At 46.9% G+C, this 18,577-nt stretch overlaps 2 protein-coding genes, 1 long non-coding RNA gene and 2 other non-coding genes across 5 annotated transcripts; 3 read left to right on the top strand and 2 right to left on the bottom strand.

Moving 5' to 3' along the window:
* Positions 1-2,049: 2,049 nt before the first annotated feature.
* NDUFB10 (NADH:ubiquinone oxidoreductase subunit B10) lies at positions 2,050-5,676 on the top strand. Its single transcript, XM_077827792.1, has 4 exons — positions 2,050-2,288; positions 3,580-3,718; positions 4,372-4,511; positions 5,393-5,676. Exons 1-4 carry the CDS (start codon positions 2,141-2,143, stop codon positions 5,491-5,493), a joined length of 528 nt encoding a protein of 175 aa, XP_077683918.1. The 5' UTR covers positions 2,050-2,140; the 3' UTR covers positions 5,494-5,676.
* A 1,624-nt stretch (positions 5,677-7,300) lies between these two features.
* Positions 7,301-11,664, bottom strand: RPS2 (ribosomal protein S2). The gene is made up of 7 exons (XM_077827791.1): positions 11,466-11,664; positions 10,953-11,042; positions 10,252-10,359; positions 9,095-9,268; positions 8,820-8,979; positions 8,130-8,221; positions 7,301-7,418 (listed from the first exon to the last, which is right to left on the bottom strand). Exons 1-7 carry the CDS (start codon positions 11,634-11,636, stop codon positions 7,338-7,340), a joined length of 876 nt encoding a protein of 291 aa, XP_077683917.1. The 5' UTR covers positions 11,637-11,664; the 3' UTR covers positions 7,301-7,337.
* LOC144271786 (small nucleolar RNA SNORA64/SNORA10 family) lies at positions 8,369-8,508 on the bottom strand. Its single transcript, XR_013347424.1, has one exon. It is a non-coding gene; the product is annotated as a small nucleolar RNA SNORA64/SNORA10 family (small nucleolar RNA).
* A 1,201-nt stretch (positions 11,665-12,865) lies between the features above and the next one.
* Positions 12,866-18,491, top strand: LOC144271523 (uncharacterized). The gene is made up of 4 exons (XR_013347362.1): positions 12,866-12,917; positions 13,974-14,111; positions 14,385-14,485; positions 16,570-18,491. It is a non-coding gene; the product is annotated as an uncharacterized LOC144271523 (long non-coding RNA).
* On the top strand, positions 16,320-16,449 carry LOC144271792 (small nucleolar RNA ACA64). The gene has a single exon (XR_013347430.1). It is a non-coding gene; the product is annotated as a small nucleolar RNA ACA64 (small nucleolar RNA).
* Positions 18,492-18,577: the final 86 nt, after the last annotated feature.

The raw sequence follows: 18,577 nt of genomic DNA, 5'->3' as shown, positions 1-18,577 counted from the left end.
TGGGGCTTTCTATTCATACTCAGTCCAAACTCATCCATTTCTCTAGGTATGGACAGAGTAAGAATCTCAGAGTCCCCTCCCCACCCACCAGTCCTGTATTGTCGTCTCCTGTGCTCTGTTCAGCCCAAACAATGAGGGCTTTCACACAGTCAAACAGATCGCCTGGGGAGAAGCATTTCCTGATATCTCTTTAGCCCTTTCACTGTGCAACACTGACACAGTGTCTATTCAACAGCAGTAACATTTCTTTAAGTGATGATATTTCATTAGACCTATTCAGAGAGGACATAACAGGTGCGTAGGCCAGCATCTGGTGGTGTGCTTTAGCTCAAGTAACTAGCTGTGCAGTAAGAAAGAGGTTAAAATCTATCAGTAAAGTATAATTTAATAGCCCTTGTTTGTTTTTACTCATTTTAGTTACTTGGGATCTGCTTAATCCTTTACTTTAGGTCTTCCATAGTCTGCCTATCTGGAGGCTAATGGGATCTGACAGGATACGTAAGAGCTAATATTGTCACCCATCTCTATGAAAATCAAGACTGTTCTGATTTTCAGATATTTTTCCTGGACCCACAAACAGCAGCTCACAGAGGTCTCCAAAATATCCCATCTTTGAGCAGAAGTGGGGTGGGGAAGGGAGATGCAAATACAATCCCTTCTTTCTTGTAGGTCCATGTTGTACCATACAGTATCATGTTGTGCTGGTACTTGCACTAAATGAAGATTTTAAAAAGAGAGGCAAATTGGCTGTCTGATAGGATGCCACCCGGCCTATGTTGTTTTCTCTTTTTTTACTAGCTTGGCTGAGGTTTGCATTTGCACGAAAACCAGTTAAACCTCGACAGATGCCAGATCTTTTCATATCTCTACATTTAGTAATAAAAATAAAGCCCCTGTCTGTGGAGAAAAAGTGACGGGCGTCATCACCGGATTGTTTTAATCCTTCCAAAAACAGCCCCATGTCTCACAACAAGTGAATGTTGCCACAATATCCAGCTAAAGCATCACTACAGGTAGCAGTGGGATTGCCCACTGTTAGTCTTCAAGGGCCTGATCCTGCCCCCTTTGAAATCTAAAGGAATTTTGTCCTCGACTTAAATGAGAGCACAAATCCTTCCCCCTCCCAAAAGCTCCAGAACCACTTAACCAGGGGCCTTTCATTTTTCTCTTTTCAAAAGCTGGCAGCATCGCAACACGCAGGGCTGCGTGTCCCCGTGTTTCTGAGCGCAGCAGGGCACTCTGCTCGAGGGGATCCAGCAGCGCCCGGCGGGGGTTCCCACAAGAGGCGAGTCAGGGCTGCGGACTGGGAGTCAGGACGGCGGACTGGGAGTCAGGACGCCGGGGTCCCACTCCTGGCGCTCACCGCAAGCAAAGGCAGAAACAAGAGCCCAAGACCCCCAGCAGGCAGAGTCGGGGTTCCTGAGCTTTTCCCGGCCCCCGGCAGGGAGTCAGGGGGCTTGCGGAGTTTGTGCCATGGGGACTAATCGGTGGTGGGGTCCCAGAGGGCTCGTGCCGGGGGCAGGAGCCCCGGGGCCGATCCCCCGGGGTGGCACAGCTCTTGGCGAAGGGCGGTTCGAGGCTCCCCGGGGGCAGTCGCTTCGAGGCTGGGAAGGGGGTCCCAGGGGTACTGACCCACTGTGGCCCGTTCCGGCCCGCCTGGATCCCGCTCTCCTTGGGACTGAGGCGGCCCTTAGGAAGGAGCGAGGGGTGCATGGGGCGGGGACAGCATTGCTGGGGGGGGGGCAGTTGCCCCCCCCCATTTGCCAGGCTCTAATATAATCACATATCACGGTGCTACATGCTGACCCCCCCCGCCCCCGCGTGCTGCCCTGGCAGAGGCTCCCGCCGGCGGTATTCTCCGCCGTACCCCTCCCCGAGGCAACGACCGGAGGAACTACATATCCCAAGGGGCATCGGGGGGGATGCGTAGCGCTGCGCATGCGCATTGGGCGCCCCCCCCCCCGTTTTCTGCCCCGGAAACGAGACTCTCTCCCGAAGCGCCGCGCGGCAGGACGCTACCCTGGTTACGCAGGCGTCTCCGTCACCTTTGACCTTTGCCCCCCCCTCCACCTTGTGTAGGGGGGTCGCCATCTTGTCCGGGCCGGCGGTGAAGGAGAATCCGGGCCGCTGCTGTGTCGCGATGCCGGATGACTGGGACCCGGAGGTGTACAAGGGGCCGCCGAGCCGCACCCCCGTCCCCGAGAAGCGGACGTCGCTGCCTAACCCGGTCACCATCATCCAGACCCTCTTCTACTACAGCGTCGACGCGCCGGTCACCTTCTTCCGAGGTAGCGGGCCGGCCCCTGCCCTGCCCCGCCGGGTGGATCGGGCCCCCCTGCAGCCAAGCGGGGGTGGGTGCAGGGGGGCCCTTCCCCGCCCCTAGCCGTGCCCGGACGGCGCCCGCCTCTCCCGGCCCATCCCCGTGGAGCTAGGCCTAGCCCCGGGGCACGGCACGAACCTGCTTCGGGCTGCACGCTCGGGTCAGGGTTCACCCCGACCCCGTGCTGGGTCCCAGCCGCCTAGTAGGGGAGCCCCGGGCACCTCTCCCTGCCTGACAGCTGCTCGGCTTCATGGGTAGGGTGACCAGACAGCAGCTGAAAAGGCGGGACAGAGGCTGGGGGTAATAGGCGCCTATATAAGAAAAAGTCCCCAAAAAACCGGGGCATCTGGTCACCCTATTCATGGACATCCCCAGCTGACCTGTTGCTGCCAGAGGGTCATGGGAGACCGTCCCCTCCGAGCTCCATCCCAGCCACGTGCAATCGCTTCATGATTCACGCTTCATGAATCCCTGTTCGGTTTGTTCCCCCTGAGGCACCCGGCACTGGCCGCTGTCAGAAGACTGGGCTAGATGGACCTTTGGTCTGGCTCTTATGATCTGCCCCGGACAGGGCGTGGCACTCTGGGGATGTGTCCCACTCCCATCTGGCGGAACTGCCCAGTGCCAGGTTGCTTTCAGTGCCATGTGCTCTCTGGAGTCGTCCCCCCGCCACACTCCCCTTCAGGTTACGGCACTGATCCCTTATTGCTTTTTGATGGAGTCATTCATCAGTTCTGATAGAAGTGAAGAACGCTGGTTTCCCTTCCCTGGTTTGTTTTGAACTCCGTGGTAGAAAATATCTGGCTGATAACCCAGAGGGCAAGTGACCTGCTTGATTTTGTGACACTTAAGACATCGTAGTTAAGCGTTTACTGTATTTCTGTAGTGTTCCAGCTTAGCAGTCTCTCAGCAGAGTTAGTTCTGGAAAGTGATGGCAGATGGACATGCACCTGATATCAATCATTCCTGCCTAGTCAGTGGTACATAGGCTGTATAGAAAGTAACTCGAGATTTTGTTGCAGAACAGAATACATATTGCAAAATTCCTTTAATTTTTATTTTACAAGTCACCCAATACACGTTAGGTTATGGAGACAATTTTTGTTGTGTGTCCTGTATGATTTCCATCCTAAACAAGAACTGTACCGTGTCCAGTAGTTGTTTTAGTTGGTTCTGTCCATCTCTTGTTTAGCACGGTTTGAAGGAAATATTTGATTAGTACCTTGAAGGTGCATGAATGTGGTGGTTGACTCTTGCAGAATGGATTGAGCGCCAACATGCGAAGAAAAAATTTTATTACTATCATCGGAATTACCCCCGGGTGCCGGATCTAACGGAGTGCTTGGAGGATGACTACATATGCTTCTTTGAAGCTGAGGCGCAGTGGCGGAGGGACATGTATGTATATCTACCGCATAGCTGTCGTGGCTTTGGAGCTTTATTCCATTGACGAAACCTACTGACGGGTCTCTTCGAGCACAAGATTTTTTTCCTGGCAGTAAATTGCTTGGGATTCGTATGCAGTTTTCATGTGGTTTGAAGCTGCAAAAATCACAGTGGATTCTCTTCCCCCCCCCCCCCCCCATGGAAGTTTAGAAGCCTGTGCCTGATTCAGTCATAGCTTGTCATAGTAGATATTCCACACTGAGGTTTCCCCCAGCTCCTGCTCCACTTTAGGAAGCTTCTCTGTGGCTAGCAAAGCCAATAAGCTTCCTTAGAAGCTTATTTCAAATATTGGGCAGCTGCTGGTTTTCATCCATCCCTGACAGAGTTACAAGTATCTTTGCTGCAGCATGCCTGAGCTGGGCTCTGAGAGTAGAACCCAAAGATCACTACTGATTCTCCTTCTCTGATGCCACTACATACGGCATTGCTGCCAGGCTCCTGGGGCTTGATTTTGCTTAGTTCTGCTTCAAAAAAATTGTATCCCCTATTAAAGCACCTAATAAAATGGTCTCTTGTTCTATCCAGAATGTAACTTATTACAGTATTCTCCAGCTGCAAGAAGTTATTGCCACTGCCGCCGTCACACTGATCTCTCTCTCACACAGGAAAGTTGATCAGGAAATTGTGAAGATAATTCAGGAAAGGGTGGGAGCTTGCCAGCAGAGGGAAGGACATAGCTTCGTTCAGAACTGTGCAAAGGAGATGGAGCAGTTTGCTCAGGTTGCTAAAGCCTATCAAGATAGATGTGAGTAAGGCCATTTAAGGCCTCAATTTATTTGAAAAATGTTCAGGTTTGACTGTGGCATGACGGGGGGGGGGGAGAGAGCAGGAGAGGATGTCTACTATCCTAAACCTAACCTAAAGATTTGGAGACTGGTGCCCTCAGCTCGTGAAAGAGGGGCCCTAGAGCAACCCTCTTTGATAAGTGCTCAGAAAGGAACTGTGGCTATGCTTTATTCAGAGCACAGGTGGGCAAACTATGGTGGCCTGCAGGATTGCCACCCCTGTGGCACCATGGGCCCTGTGCTGCTCCGGGAAGCAGCCAGCACCACATCTCTGCAGCCCCTGATGGGGGGCAGAGGGCTCCTCATGCTGCTCTTGCCTGTGGGTACCTCCCCCAAAGCTCCCATTGGCTGCCGTTCCCTGTTCCTGGCCAGTACCTACAGGCAAGAGCAGTGCGTGGAGCCCTCTTCCCCCCTTCCCTCAAGGGATGCAGGGACGTGGTGCTGGTTGCTTCCCAGAGCAGTGCAGGGCCAGGGTCAGAGCAGGCAGGGGCCTGCCCTGGCGCACACCACTGCCATCCTGGAGCTGCTCCAGGTAAGTTGGGCCAGATTCTGAACCCCTCCTCCCTACCTGCACCCCAACCTCCTTCCCTGAGCCCCCTTGTACACCCTACACCCCTCCCTGCACACCACACCCCAGCCCTACATTCATAGCCCTGCATGCAGTCTCCCCACCCAGATGTCGCCCTCAGGCCAAAAAGTTTGCCAACCCCTTGGTTCAGAGGATGGAACTGTAATGAAGGGGGATGGATGGTATTTAAAACCTTTTTAAAGTCTTCAGTGGGGCATCAAGCTAAAACACCTGATTGAACACTTCACAGCATTTCTTCTAATCTTGTTTTAGATGCTGATCTTGGTGGCCCTGGAACTGCTAGAAAATGTTTAATGAAGCAGAAACACAGAATGATTGCAGAAAGAAAAGCAAAAGTAGAAGCAAAAGATTAAGCTCAAATCTTCAATGCGTAGTATTTGAAGTTTAAGGTTTGAATACTGTATTATGTGACAGGTTTTGAGTGGTAGCTGTGTTACTCCTCATATTATGTGAATCTTCTAATGTACCTGGATGATGAGGCTTGTATGACTCAACTGTACAATAAAGAATTTGCAGAGAATATCTCTGCCAAATAACTAGGTTCAAGAGCCTATCATGCTGTCAGCCTTGCTAAGAGATGAATGTATTAGCAGAACTATCAATGCCATTGTTGTAAAGAAATATGAACAAAAACATTGGCAGGACTCATCCTTGTACTGCAGAACACAGCAGCATTTCCTTCCCAGCCAGTTATGCACACTACTAGGAAAAAGTGCTCTGGCCAGGAGAAGACTGCAAGCAAAATTGTTCAGGAAGACTTCCCTGAGTTTGGCATGAAAGCTTGAACTGCTAAGATTATAACTCAGGGGGCCCCCTTCATCATCAAATGTGTCAACAGATTAACGGTTTTTCACATTAAGAGGTCATTTTAAACATTTAAGTCCATAAACCTGTCCTTTATTTCCCCTTGGACTCTTTTAGAAAGACAACTCCTGATGCTTGAAAGCTGAGCACCTTTAGCCGTGTTAACTGGTTTTGAGGGTTTTAACTTCTCCCAAGCAGATGACTTGGGAGTTTATTTTCCCCTTGAACATATTAACTGGATAATGCATTGTTTGTCTTTCAGTAGTAATGCTCTGTATAAATCTCAGCCATTGATGTATCAAAGTACATTTCTTTCTACCTTGAGATTTCCAGTTTGCTCTGAGAAAGCACTGACTGGGGATCTATTTTCATTTCAAGTCTCTGATGGTAATTACTGCAGTTGTCTCTTCAGATAAAGTTGCTTTTGACAGCTTTAGTGACCTAACCCTATGAACCACTACTACTGTATTGAAGAATTATCCCATCCTTGAATGGCAGAAAATTCTTAGTTTGGCTTCCAAGTTCCAAGGGTGGTCCTGTGGTCTTGATAGTCTCTACAAATAATTCAAGTACTGACACGCTACTTTTGTCTAGAAGGGTACATACATTGCCACTTATCACCTCAAAGGGTGTTTTTTTTTTTGTAGTTTTACTAGTTCCTATGTATGGTCTACATTAGTCAGATTGACTTTTCATGAAAACTACCATCAGATCCCACAGAACAAATAAGTTTTATCTGATCTCATTTCTAGAGCAGAAGACCCCCATTAGTAGTAAGGAAGTTTCAGTCTGGGCCCACATCAGTGAGTAGTGAGTATCTTTACACTAACTCCCAACAACAGTATTGTTTTAGCCATAACCTCAAAGATCTTCTGGTTTCTTTCAGCATCACTTAAGTGGGAGTCTTCAGTGCTTTACTTGCATTTGATCTCTGCTTCTGTTTCTTAAAAACAGTCTTCCTAAAAATTAACCATACTGTTTTCATTTCAGTAATCCTATTACATGCTGATCATTCAAACCACTTCATCTTTTCTCTGAGGAAAAAAGTGTTTTCTCTGTCCCACCAGTTATTGTAAGTTGTTGAACGAGTAATGCTGTCTCTGAATTCATTTGTTTGGGCAAGTCAATCAGGAAAACTTACTTTTTCAAGTAGCAAGTTTAAGAAGTCATTCAGACGTTTAGCAAATAAAGGACTAGTCAAAAGTAACTTTGGCTATTGCATCACATTTAGCATATGATCAGCTGAACCTTTTACTGTACCCATACCTTTCACAGGCAGAGATTTCACTTAAACACAAATCCACATTGTCAGCTGACACTGCATCCCCCGGTCAATGGATTAAAAATCCACCAAACTCTTGTTCACTTTTCACTTTATTTTATACAAAAACCTTTAAGTAGTTGCCACAGCAGCTGCCTGGGTTCTCTGCACTGAGACTCTGGTGTGGGTCTTAGCCAGATGATCAGTGAATTCCTGCAATAGAATAAGACATTTCACTGCCTTGAACCAAATGATGTTGCAGGCCTCACTGTAGAGCAGATTCATTTTAAACTAAAGACAGTTTTTACAAATTCAATTTTATCTTTCCCTGAACACTCCAAGCTCCCCCCCGCAATTATTCTCTAGCTAGCTTGGCATCCAGGAGATATCAAAGACCAACTTGGAGAGCCCAGAGGAGAGCAACAAAAATGATAAAAAGGTTAAAAACTAAGGATATTTAACCTTGAAAATAAGACTGGGTGGGGCCTGATAAGTCTTCAGATGTATTATAGGTTTTTATAAAGAGGTCAGTGATGGCTGTTTAGTCCTCTGAAGATAGGACAAGTAGTAATGGGCTTAATATGCATCAAGGAAAATTTAGTTTAGATATAAATGACTAATAAGGATAGTTATGGACTGGAATCCCAATCACTGAAGGTTTAAGAACAGGTTAGACAAAACCTGTCAGGAATTGTTTAGGTGTACTTGGTTTAGATGTACCTGCCTCAGCACAGGGGCTGAACTCGATGACTTCTCAAAGTCTCTTCCAGGACTACATTTCTATGATTCTATATGAAACTACATCCTCACTTTATTAACTGCAATAGAAATCTTAAGGAATTCCACGCCTAATGAAGTCAGCCTTCAGGAGTTTGGCATGATGAACTCTGAGATGAAGAACAAATGCACTGATTTAATTCTTACCTGATAAGGAGACTTGGTGAATACAGTCTCCTTCCAGAGGTCAGGGGTCAGATAACTGTAGGTCTTGGAGATCGCATCAAAGGTGGCTTTAGCTATTGAGAAAAGTCAGACATTGCACTTTGTGTTACACGGTACTAATGAGAGGCCCCAACAAGGCTGGGACTCCCTTGTGCAAGGCAAAATACAGACAGCAAAAGCCAGTGCCTGCCTCAGAGTTTAATGGTCCTCAATCTAAAAAACAATGTAGAGTTTGAAAAGGAACAGGGAGACCATATCACACGGTCCCTCTGCCGTGCATACTGAACTCATTTAATCTCTCTCTCCAATGACGACAATCACACTACTTCAGACAAGTGTAACTGAGCAGAGCTGAGAGAATTTTGAACAGAACACATCTTACCATTCAATGCCTCAAAGCCTTTATTACAAGACAGATCTAACTTCAGAATAAATTTTGCAAGGATCAATCCGCACTGTACAATCTGGTAGTATACGGGGCTCAATTCCTAGTTTGATAAGGGCTTTTAATTGAACATTCGCTAAAATAAATATTAAATAAAACAGGTAATTTAGTCATCCACTGGGAGTATATTATAAAGGCACCTAAAATGGCGAGAGGTACAGTATGATTTTAAGCCAGGAAGTTTAAACTATTAACAGATTGGACATCTGGCCCAAAACTTAACTTACCAAAGTTGCCCAGTGTAGCAGTACAACCCCTAGCTGAAGTATAGCAGTCATCAATTCCAGCCATCATCAGCAGTTTCTTTGGAACAGGGGCAGATACAATTCCTGTACCACGGGGTGCTGGGATCAGACGCACCAAAACAGAGCCACAACGACCAGTAACCTAAACAGAACAGTAGGTTACATTCAACTAACCCTATGAGAATATTTAAGCTTTGATAACTCCTTCATGCTTTGAAGTTCAGCACAGAGCTCTGGTGAAGCAAATTAGTCTTTACCTTGCAAGGTACAGTATGAGGCTTGCCAATCTTGTTACCCCAGTAGCCTCGTCGTACCGGTACAATGGATAGTTTAGCCAAGATGATTGCCCCACGAATAGCAGTGGCGACTTCTTTGGAGCATTTTACACCAAGGCCAACATGACCATTGTAGTCACCAATAGCAACAAAAGCCTAAAATTAAAAGAAAAGCTTTTTAGCTGTGTATACATGTTGCACTTACAAACCTCCTTTCAGTAAGAACATACCCTATCACCCTTTTACCACCGCAGACTACATCCCACACAGTTTTTGCCCCTTGGTTATGGTAGAGTCCTTTATCTCTATCAGAATCTTGTGAATCTCCAGTCTTTCAAACTTGCTGTACACCTTTTGCAGCGGATTCTGCACTGCAACTCCAGAAGTGTAAAGAAGCCATTAAAGGCAGCAGATTTTTTCCATGGGGCAATACCCACAACTATGCCACCATCCTTGCAACTCCCCATACAGCAGGGGTGGCTGGAGCACTGCTACCTTCCATTTACTCAGTTACACACCACTCCAGCCACGTATAAATTACAGCAACTCCAACTACTCAAATTTGTACCAGGGGGCTTGTAGGCTGTTAAACCCACTTTTACCCCCAAACCCTGTTCCTAAGCCAAGAATAGGTCAGGATGAAGAGCGAATTGGGGATCTTGATTCATGAATACCCTCTGCAGCCACCTCCTGGCCAGGCTGCCTTTGAACCACTCAATGAAAAACTGGCCACACGGCATTCCCTCTTTTGGACCAAATACACTGTCTCCACAACACTCAGTTCCTGGTGAACCATACCACTATCATGCAATAAAAATGAACTGTGAATTTTCCAAAGAGCAATTTATAAGGCTACATTCAGAAGGATACAAATGGTATTCAATAAATAATGAATACAACAGTGCTTATGAGCCGACTTCTGTACATTTGGTAGGTGGGCTCATAAACATTTATTATTTATCATCTTATAATTCCAATACCACCTAATGTTGTGAACACCAGTGAAAGTAACTGTAGATTCTTTACTATCCAACAACAACATATACCAGGAGAATGAGTATCAAATCAGCCAAAAGATGGAACAGTTTCCAATTCAATGAAACAATCTGCTTCCATTTTAATCAAGAGTAAAAAGGTACCTTGAACCTGGTACGCTGACCAGCACGAGTCTGTTTCTGGACAGGCATGATCTTCAGAACCTCATCCTTCAGGGAAGATACCAGAAAGAAGTCGATGATTTCTGATTCCTGCAGGAAGCAAAGTAACTTAGTCGATCACAGTTCAAAAGCTACCCATTACCTCATGACAGGCTTAAGACAGTATTGATAATTTCTGTGCTGTGTTGCAGGAAGCTTAACAGTTCTACGTACCAATATGGAGCGATAGTATTAACAAAATTTAGGTAAGATTTGAATAATCTGCTATAGAAAACAAGTTTTTAAACATTCAAACTACATCATATAATGCACAGTACAATCCAATGTACTTAAGTCAAAATAAATTTGACTTGCGATTTGAAACCTGTATTTTCCACTTTGATCACAACACAGCTGCTGCATTATATCAGGCATCATACTACCTTTACAAAGCCTATTCCCAATAACTCAAAGGAAGGCAGGAGACTCAGTCCACTTGAGACAACTGCAGTCTTCTATCACAAGGGAGCAGATGAATCCCATCTACTGTCAACCACTTAAACCCTAAAGTGGGACAGATCTTTATAATCAGAACTTCCCAAATGGCTAATGCAACACCTGTTACATTTGCAAATCAAGTTATTTTATCATCTATTAGTGAGCACTCTAATTCTGAGATACCTACACAACTCATATAGGCTTACCTTGATCGGAAGGGAGAAAAGATAAATCTCTTCAAGAGACTTGATTTTCATATCCTTGACTAGGCGACCAAGTTTGGTGACAGGAATCCACTGTAACAAAAAGAACGCCCAATAAATGTCAGTGACAAGCCAGTGTGTTCTAAGCATACAAGAATTATGCTATGCCCCTTAGAGCTTTTAAGTTTTTATTTTTCCTCTAGCTTTATCAGTAACATGCATTTTTATCATTAAAGTGCAACATCAGTGGAAAAAATTGCTTTAGAGCTTGAAAAAACCTTTTTAGAAAGCCAATCTATCATGCAGTAGCTATTTTCTATTAGCAATCACACAAGACTATCAAAGTATAACAGAGCTCCCAGTTATAACAATGCATTTGTCATTGATGTCCACATGTGAATATTAAAACATGTAAACATCACAAAACATTAAACATAGATACGTCTTAGAACTACAGACAGAAAGAAGGCCCAGTCTTTAATGACTAAAGATGGCAAAGTTGCCAAAAAGACTCACTTCTTTGTCTTCAGCTTTGCCACGGGCCCCACGCCCTCTTCCACGACCCCTGCCACGACCCCGACCACGGCCTCGGAGACCACTGCCAAAGCCGCCTCGGAAACCCCCTCTTGCAGCTCCTCCTGCAGCTCCCGCACCTCCTGCGGGAGCAGCACCGGCGTCATCCGCCATTTGCTATACAAAAGAGATAAATGCATATTTACTTGTACAACTGCTTAACTTACACTGATTCCCAAGGGCAGCATAGGCACCAGGCCCGTGCAATTCCCCAAACTAAAGTGATCTGGTCTAAGGTACAACATAGGGAGCATGCCCCCTTTTAGCATTTGCTCCAGTTACCGCACTATCCCTTATCCACTTCAAACTAGCTTTTCTAAATAGATTCTTATTCTTTTTCCACAGTCCCAAGGGAATTTGGCTCCCATTTCCATCACTCCACCAGCCATGCCATCCCCAAACAGGGCACAGCCTAGAAAGGTTTCGCTAACCCAAGGTATGGTGGAAAGATACCCTCAGCGCTTTTTAGAGTAGAGCTTTCTCTACACTCTCCTCATACTGCACCAGCTGCTATCCCCGCTCTTCTCCTCAGGCCAGCCCTGGAGGCTGCACCCTGGGCTCCTGCAGTGGGGAAGCGGGGTGGGCTCTCCCTTTCACTGCAATACCGGCCCAACCCACCAGTTCCTCCGGGGCAGGGATCAGGCCCCAAACACCCCTGGCCCCTTCCCCGCGGGCCTCTCCCCGGCCGCCATCGAGGCCCGGCCTCTGACGGAGCGTAAACGGGTCAAACAGCCCCAGCCGGGGCAGGAAATAGGCCTGTGCCCGGGAGGCAGACCCCCGGCAGAGCCTCTGCAGCGGGGCCCTGTCCCGCCCGCCCAGCGCCCAGGCCCGATGGCAGCGGATCCCCGCCCCGGCGGCGCAGCCTTACGTGTTCTCTCAGACTAGAAGGCCGCCGCCTCGCGCAGCTGGCTATTTATAGCAAACGAGGTCCCGCGAGAACTTTCCTCGCCCAGACACTGGAGCGCCCCGCCCTCTAACTACAGAACGCCTGCGCCGCTTGCCGTGATTCGGGGCCGCGCCCCGCCCCAGAGTCCCGGCTCCACGCATGCGTGGGTGGCAGCGGTGGAGCCCCGGATCGAGCGTGACGTAGACTCGCTGGGACAGTGTCCCCTGATTGGTGAACCGCTCTGGAGGCGAGCATGTGCAAAGCGCATGTGCAAAGCTGTCTGCCCCAGGCCGCTCCCGGCGAGCACGTGTTCCCCGTGCGGTGAGTGCCTGGTGCTTGGGGGGAGGGGCGCTTTTTAAATTTCCCGCCCGAGACCGTGATTGGCTGGCGGTTGCACACGCCGTTAAGAAAAGCTTTAAAAGGCTGCGGGCTGCTTCTGTCCCCTCCCGCTGGTGGGGGCCGCCGCCGCCCGCGCTCTCCGAAACCCCCAACAGCCGCCGGCTCGCTAGGTGAGGGGGGGGTCGGTTTGGGTGGTACTGGGGTGGGGGAGGATACAGCAGCCTGCGATTTGCCTGGCAGTTGCACCTGCGCTGGGGGGGGCGGGATAGATGGGCTGTGGGGGTTTGTGTGGGGAGGTGTTACCAGAGGGGGACCCCAATGTGTGTGTGTGTGCGGGGGGGATATGGAGGCAGCATGAGGAGGAGGAGGGGTCTTCCTGCCCCCCTGGGGAATGTGACGAGGGAGAATTGGGGGAGGGTCTGAAATGGGGGGGGGCAAGAATCTTACCCTAATGAAGGGTGGGGGGGTGTCTGATTAGACAGTGCAGAGCACTGGGGGGTTACACAGGGGCCCTGGCAGGGGCAGTGGGTGTGGTGGTGCATGGTGGGGGGGCTCTGGCAGGGGCAGTTGGGGGGTAGGGGTGCATCTGTGGCTACTAGCTGCTCAGTCCTCTCCACCAAAGCTCTGAACTTCAGGCAGGCACACAAAGTAGCTCGTGTGGCTAGGCTCGGTCAGCCTGTGACTGAAGAGGGAGGGGGGACAGCGAACCTAGCCTCCTTCCTCCCCCCAGTGGGATACTGCAGTGCTGGCAGGGAAAGCCCCCTGAAATCCTTGTTGAGGGAGCAGATGTTGCATGCAAGTCACACTCACCTATCCCATGCCCCTTGCAGTGGGGGGGTGGGAGAGGCCGGATGCAAGTCCTATTCCCCTACCCAGAGTTCCTCGCAGGGTGGGTGGCAAGTTTGTGAACTTTCTGGCCCACCCACTTGACACAGCCTATCATGTTTCAGTTAAGCCATGCTTAGACGCCATTTTGAGGCTAAGCCAACAAAAGAGCAGTATGCGAACAACAAAATGGGCAAAATATGGAAACAAATACCAAAAGGTGTGGATAAAAGAAAAGGAGTTGGAAGATTAGATCAAGTCTGTGGTTGGTGATGACAGTAAAGCTGCATGCAAATTTTGTTAAATCCAGATTTGTGCACATCATGCAGACTTTCTGCAACATGCAGGGACTGACAAACCTAAAACAAATGCAACCCCATTTTCTTCTATGCACCTGACAGATACTGGATTTACAGAATCAAAGCCTTCAACCATGATGCACCAAGTGGATTTAAATCTGGCCTGCTACATTGCCTGCCACTCAGAGATTAGTTCTGTGGATCACCTCTGGGAAGTTGTTGGATCAGCTTTTGAAAAAGGTAAATTTGCATTGCACAAAATGCATGGTGTTAATAAACAGTGTTATTGCTTCCTGTATGTTCGCTGACCTCATCGGACATTGGTGAGTCTCAGTATTTGCTGGTTATAGATGAGAACACCACTATTGCCATGGTAAAATAGCTTTGCATTGTAGTGCACTACTTCAGTTCCTCCTTCCACAAAATTGTCTACGTTTTTGGGATTAGTCAGCTTGGAAAGTGAAACAGCAGAAGCACTGATTCAGTTTCTTGACCGTGTTGGTCTGGTTTCAGCAGGTGGATTGGAACTGATGGCTGTAGCATCATGATCGGGAAGAAAAAGTCTGTCTAGACACATCTTCTCCAAAGGAATGAGAATCTCCGTTTGATCAAAGGTATGTCACTCTATCCAGCTGTGTTCCAGTAAAGCTGTAGAAATGCTGCCAGCCAATCTAGAGTTTTTAATCTCTCATTCCTACAGCTGGTTTTATCACAGCTCTCTGATGTGGTGAATATGTGAAGATGTACCAACTGATTAGTCACGGTAACATGCCCTGAAGCTTGGTCAGCTATCTGACACTAGATGGCTCTCCATTCATGATTGATGTGAGCGTGAGTTAAAGTTGCATTTTGAACTGAGCAAAAATAAACAATAATGCTATGGTGCAGAACGTCTGCATCAGATGTATTGTGATCCTGTCAATAAACTGTATTTAGTTTCTAAAGCCAGTTCTGCAGGAATTTGCTAGAAACAATAAACTGTTCCAATTCAACTCTGGTTGTAATGCCTTCAGAATGCTGGACTGCCTCCATTCTTTCTTTTGTGCTCTTATATCAAGAGTGTTTCTAGAAAAAGTGTCCATTTATCTGATAGTGAACTCCTTGAAGTCAATTTGAGTAACCCAGCCAGCCACTTGCCACTGTGTGCTGTTAATTTTGGAGAACGGTTTACTGTTTTAGGAGATGCAAAACTTGACAAAGCTCTTGAAGCTGCTAAACAAGTACATTTGAGACTTCCAGAAAATATTAATCAGTGGGAATCTATGTCCATGTTTAGTTAATCTCTTTCAGGGAAAATGTCAACTAATGACATCTCCATGCTGAAAACTTTCAAAGGTGACTTGGGGGCCTTTGCACAGTATCAAGCCATCAACTTCCAGCAATGGAAGAGCACAGATGAGGACAATGCAGAGCAGTTCTGGGTGGAAGTATACAATTTTCAAGACCATAGTGGTGAACAGTGCTTTAAAGAGCTAGCCCTGTTCGCACTTTCCCTACTCACCATGCCTCTGAGTAATGCTGATGTGGAACAAGCGTTCACGTTGCTCACCTGAGAGAAGTCCAAGCACCGGAACAGGATGGGTTGCTGGACTCTGAGCAGTATACTGCACCTCCACTATCTGCTAGGAAGACTAGGGATTTGTTGAATGGATTTTGTCCCACACTGGGATATGGTTCAATGTAGGAATGTACTACATTGAGGCAACAGACCGTGGAGGATGCAGAGAGCAAGGATGACTTTTTTTAAGTACGTACACACGTATTCTTTTAATGTGTAACAACGTTGTATGCAGCAAAACTGAACTAAAAAAATTGTGGAATTTGTATGAACACCCCCACTCCCCTCTCTCTGAAAGGAGCTGAGCTTGTTTTGAAAGGGGGTGGGCTTGTGGGGTGTAGTTTTTTCCCTTCCTTGTGAGACTTGGCAACACACTCCTGCAGGCGAGCTCAAGGGAGCAGATCTCAGTAAGAGCGAGGAATGGTGTGGAGCCTGGCAGCAGGCTGCAGCAGGCCAGATTAGCCCCACTGTCACCCCAGGTGCTGTGTTGTGTTGGGTGATGGAGCATTATCATGAGGGGTAGGGGGGTCCAGATAGTCCAGGCCTTTTATTGCATGTGGTGGGTACATGTCACAAGGACTACACCTCCCAGCATGCCATGCTGCACCCTTCCTTGGCTGTGGGCCGGTTTCCTCAGGGCATGCTGGGAGGTGTAGTTCTACTGGTGCCTTATGGGCTGAGGGCCCCCAGCATGCATAGGCTGCCAGGGACCTGCCCTTGCAGGGGATTCCACACTTCTTCCTGGGCTCTGCGTGGAGTCTTGCATTCTGGTGAGCTGGCTCAGTGCCTGCCCTCAAAGGCCTGAAAGGCTAATTCGTGCTAATGGGGGAAAGGGCCCTGGAGAGACAAACTACCTTTGGGCTGTGGGAGGGCACAGGGTGCTCTCTGGCACTGTCTGAAAATCACCTCTGGCCTCTACAATGGCTCCTGGGGAGATAACTGTGCCTACAGCAACAGGAGCATTAAGCTTATTGCCCACAGACCCAATGTGTGGGGAATAAAACCCATGTTCCTATAACTCAAGCCAATGGGAGACCTTGGGAGGTGGATGCTAGTAACCTGGGAGGAGAGGGATATATTGGGGTGGTAAGTCTGGTATAACTGGTATTTCTAAAAACAATACATTTGTTTTTCTTCCAGCACACTATGGGAGTCTGAAGAGCCATGGATTACACATGAACAATCATGAAAGGCCACTGAACACCTCAGCAACGTTCCACATCTGTATCCCTTTCTATAGGAATATACTAAATGCAGCTGCTCAGTTTATAAATGAGACTTTGAAGACCATCTCACTTAAACACTGATAGTCTTTAATGATGAAAACATCTGAGTCTCCAGCCCTTACTCAGCAAAATAAGTTGGCCAGTAATTAGTATGGCTGTTTGCATGAGTAGTCAAATGGTAGGGAGTAATGCTTACTGGGCTGCCTGGTGCTCTAAACACATAGCAAGACAGTCCCTGCCCAGAAAAGCATACAAGCTAAATAGACAAGACAGTACAAAGGTAAAGTGACATGCCCCAATCACACAGCAGGCTACTGACAGAGCTGATAATAGAACCCAGGTGTCCTGACTCCAATCCAATTCTTACCCACAGTGTCTGCCTCCTGTAGTAAAGCCTTATAAAACAAGAGCATATTATGGTGGTATAGTACAAAGCCCAAAGGTATAAAATGCTCTTTTGGTATTGCATTGATAGGGCTATTCTATTTGTATTCCAGTAGTGCCTAGAGGCCTATAGTGAGACTGGATTGCTGTAGAAAGGTAATGGATTTCATGCTTTCAGGCAGGTCAGAGTGTCTATGTAGGGGTTCTTGTGACCTCTCAGGGGGTTGCAAGGCTGATGGTCCCAAGCCCTCATTAAATTAAATTTCCTCTCCCAATTTTTAATTTATAAGCGGGGGGGTCACACTCAGAGGCTTGGTGTGTGAAAGGGGTCACCAATGCTAAAAGTTTGGAAACTGTTGATCTACAGAATAAGAGGATGTTGTGCCCTGCTGTAATGAGTTTTATGATGATTTAATTTGAGGGAGCAGTTTAAAGGGCTTTTACTTCCATATGTACTACTCAGCAGTATGTGTGGCAGCAGGAATGCTTCCCTTCCCTCTATGGAGGAAAACCACTTATATAGGATGGTTAGAGAAAGTGGTGGTCTGGTTACTGTCTGAGTACAATATGTCAGACTTACTAGAATGTCTTTCAGTGCTAAAAATACTGCTTCTAGGGGATGGTATAAATTGATGCAGCTGTCTGGTTTGCCTGTGTATTTCAATGTGTAATAAAATATTTGCTTACTAAAGTTTGGTTTCATTCACTATTCCAGAAAACAACTTGCTATTTGCAGTAAGAGCAGACCTATTGGACCCAGGCTGTTCCTTCCCCAAATTGTCACTTTTCAAAGCAGTCTTAAGAGTAGCCACTGTTTTCTCTAACTTTTCCAAATGGTGTTTTAATCCTGGCTAGAGTATCTTTGTAATTGGTTTATCAAATGCTTCTTTACAACTAGGAAGCAAATGATCACTAGTCACAATTGTTTGACACTTTAATCTGTGCTCTTGTAGAGCAATCATATTTTCAGATACCCAGTTGTACAAGTTTATTAATCTCATAATGAGGTATAATCTGAACACAGTACAGAATGAACAAGTTTACACTAATTTGTCATTGAGCTACTTATTGTCCCAGAAGCTCTATGTATGCCCATGTGTGTAAGGATAAGGCCTTTGTCTGCAGCCATATTAAGAGCAGCAGTCATTATCTAAGAAGCAGGAAGTTGCATCCTCACATTCCATCTAAATTACATTAAAACAATGTAATATCAGGTTGTTAAGAAGGAGATCCTGTCCTAATAGCACCCACTATCACCAGAAAAAGAAACCGATTTTAAGATAGCTAAAGAAAATTTAGTTTGATAGCATTCTGTCTGGCAAGAAATCCTTTATCAAGAGTTGTGGTTGTGAAATCCTCATTTCTTTGTTTTATCTTTATGGTCCATTTCCCTATTATCTGTATGATCTCTGGTTCTTTGATTGTTACATAATTTTGCTACGTGTAAAATTATTTACGGTGGTGGGGTATGATTGGTTAGAGAATTTTATTACAGTATGTTAAGATTGATTAGTAAAGTCATTGGTTAAGGTATAGCT

This window comes from Eretmochelys imbricata, chromosome 10 (genome assembly GCF_965152235.1).
Source record: "Eretmochelys imbricata isolate rEreImb1 chromosome 10, rEreImb1.hap1, whole genome shotgun sequence".
Classification (NCBI taxonomy): domain Eukaryota; kingdom Metazoa; phylum Chordata; order Testudines; family Cheloniidae; genus Eretmochelys; species Eretmochelys imbricata.
The sequence above is the reverse complement of the archived record's forward strand: the minus strand, read 5'-3'. Positions and strand labels throughout refer to the sequence as shown.

Coding starts and splice junctions, on each gene's coding strand:
- RPS2 (XM_077827791.1), bottom strand. CDS start 11,636: ATGGCGGATGACGCCGGTGCTGCTCCCGCAGGAGGTGCGGGAGCTGCA. Junction 10,360..10,952: donor TTTTCTCCCTTCCGATCAAG/GTAAGCCTATAT, acceptor TGCTTCCTGCAG/GAATCAGAAATCATCGACTT. Junction 8,980..9,094: donor CTCATACTGTACCTTGCAAG/GTAAAGACTAAT, acceptor TGTTCTGTTTAG/GTTACTGGTCGTTGTGGCTC.
- NDUFB10 (XM_077827792.1), top strand. CDS start 2,141: ATGCCGGATGACTGGGACCCGGAGGTGTACAAGGGGCCGCCGAGCCGC. Junction 2,289..3,579: donor GCCGGTCACCTTCTTCCGAG/GTAGCGGGCCGG, acceptor TGACTCTTGCAG/AATGGATTGAGCGCCAACAT. Junction 3,719..4,371: donor GCGCAGTGGCGGAGGGACAT/GTATGTATATCT, acceptor TCTCTCACACAG/GAAAGTTGATCAGGAAATTG.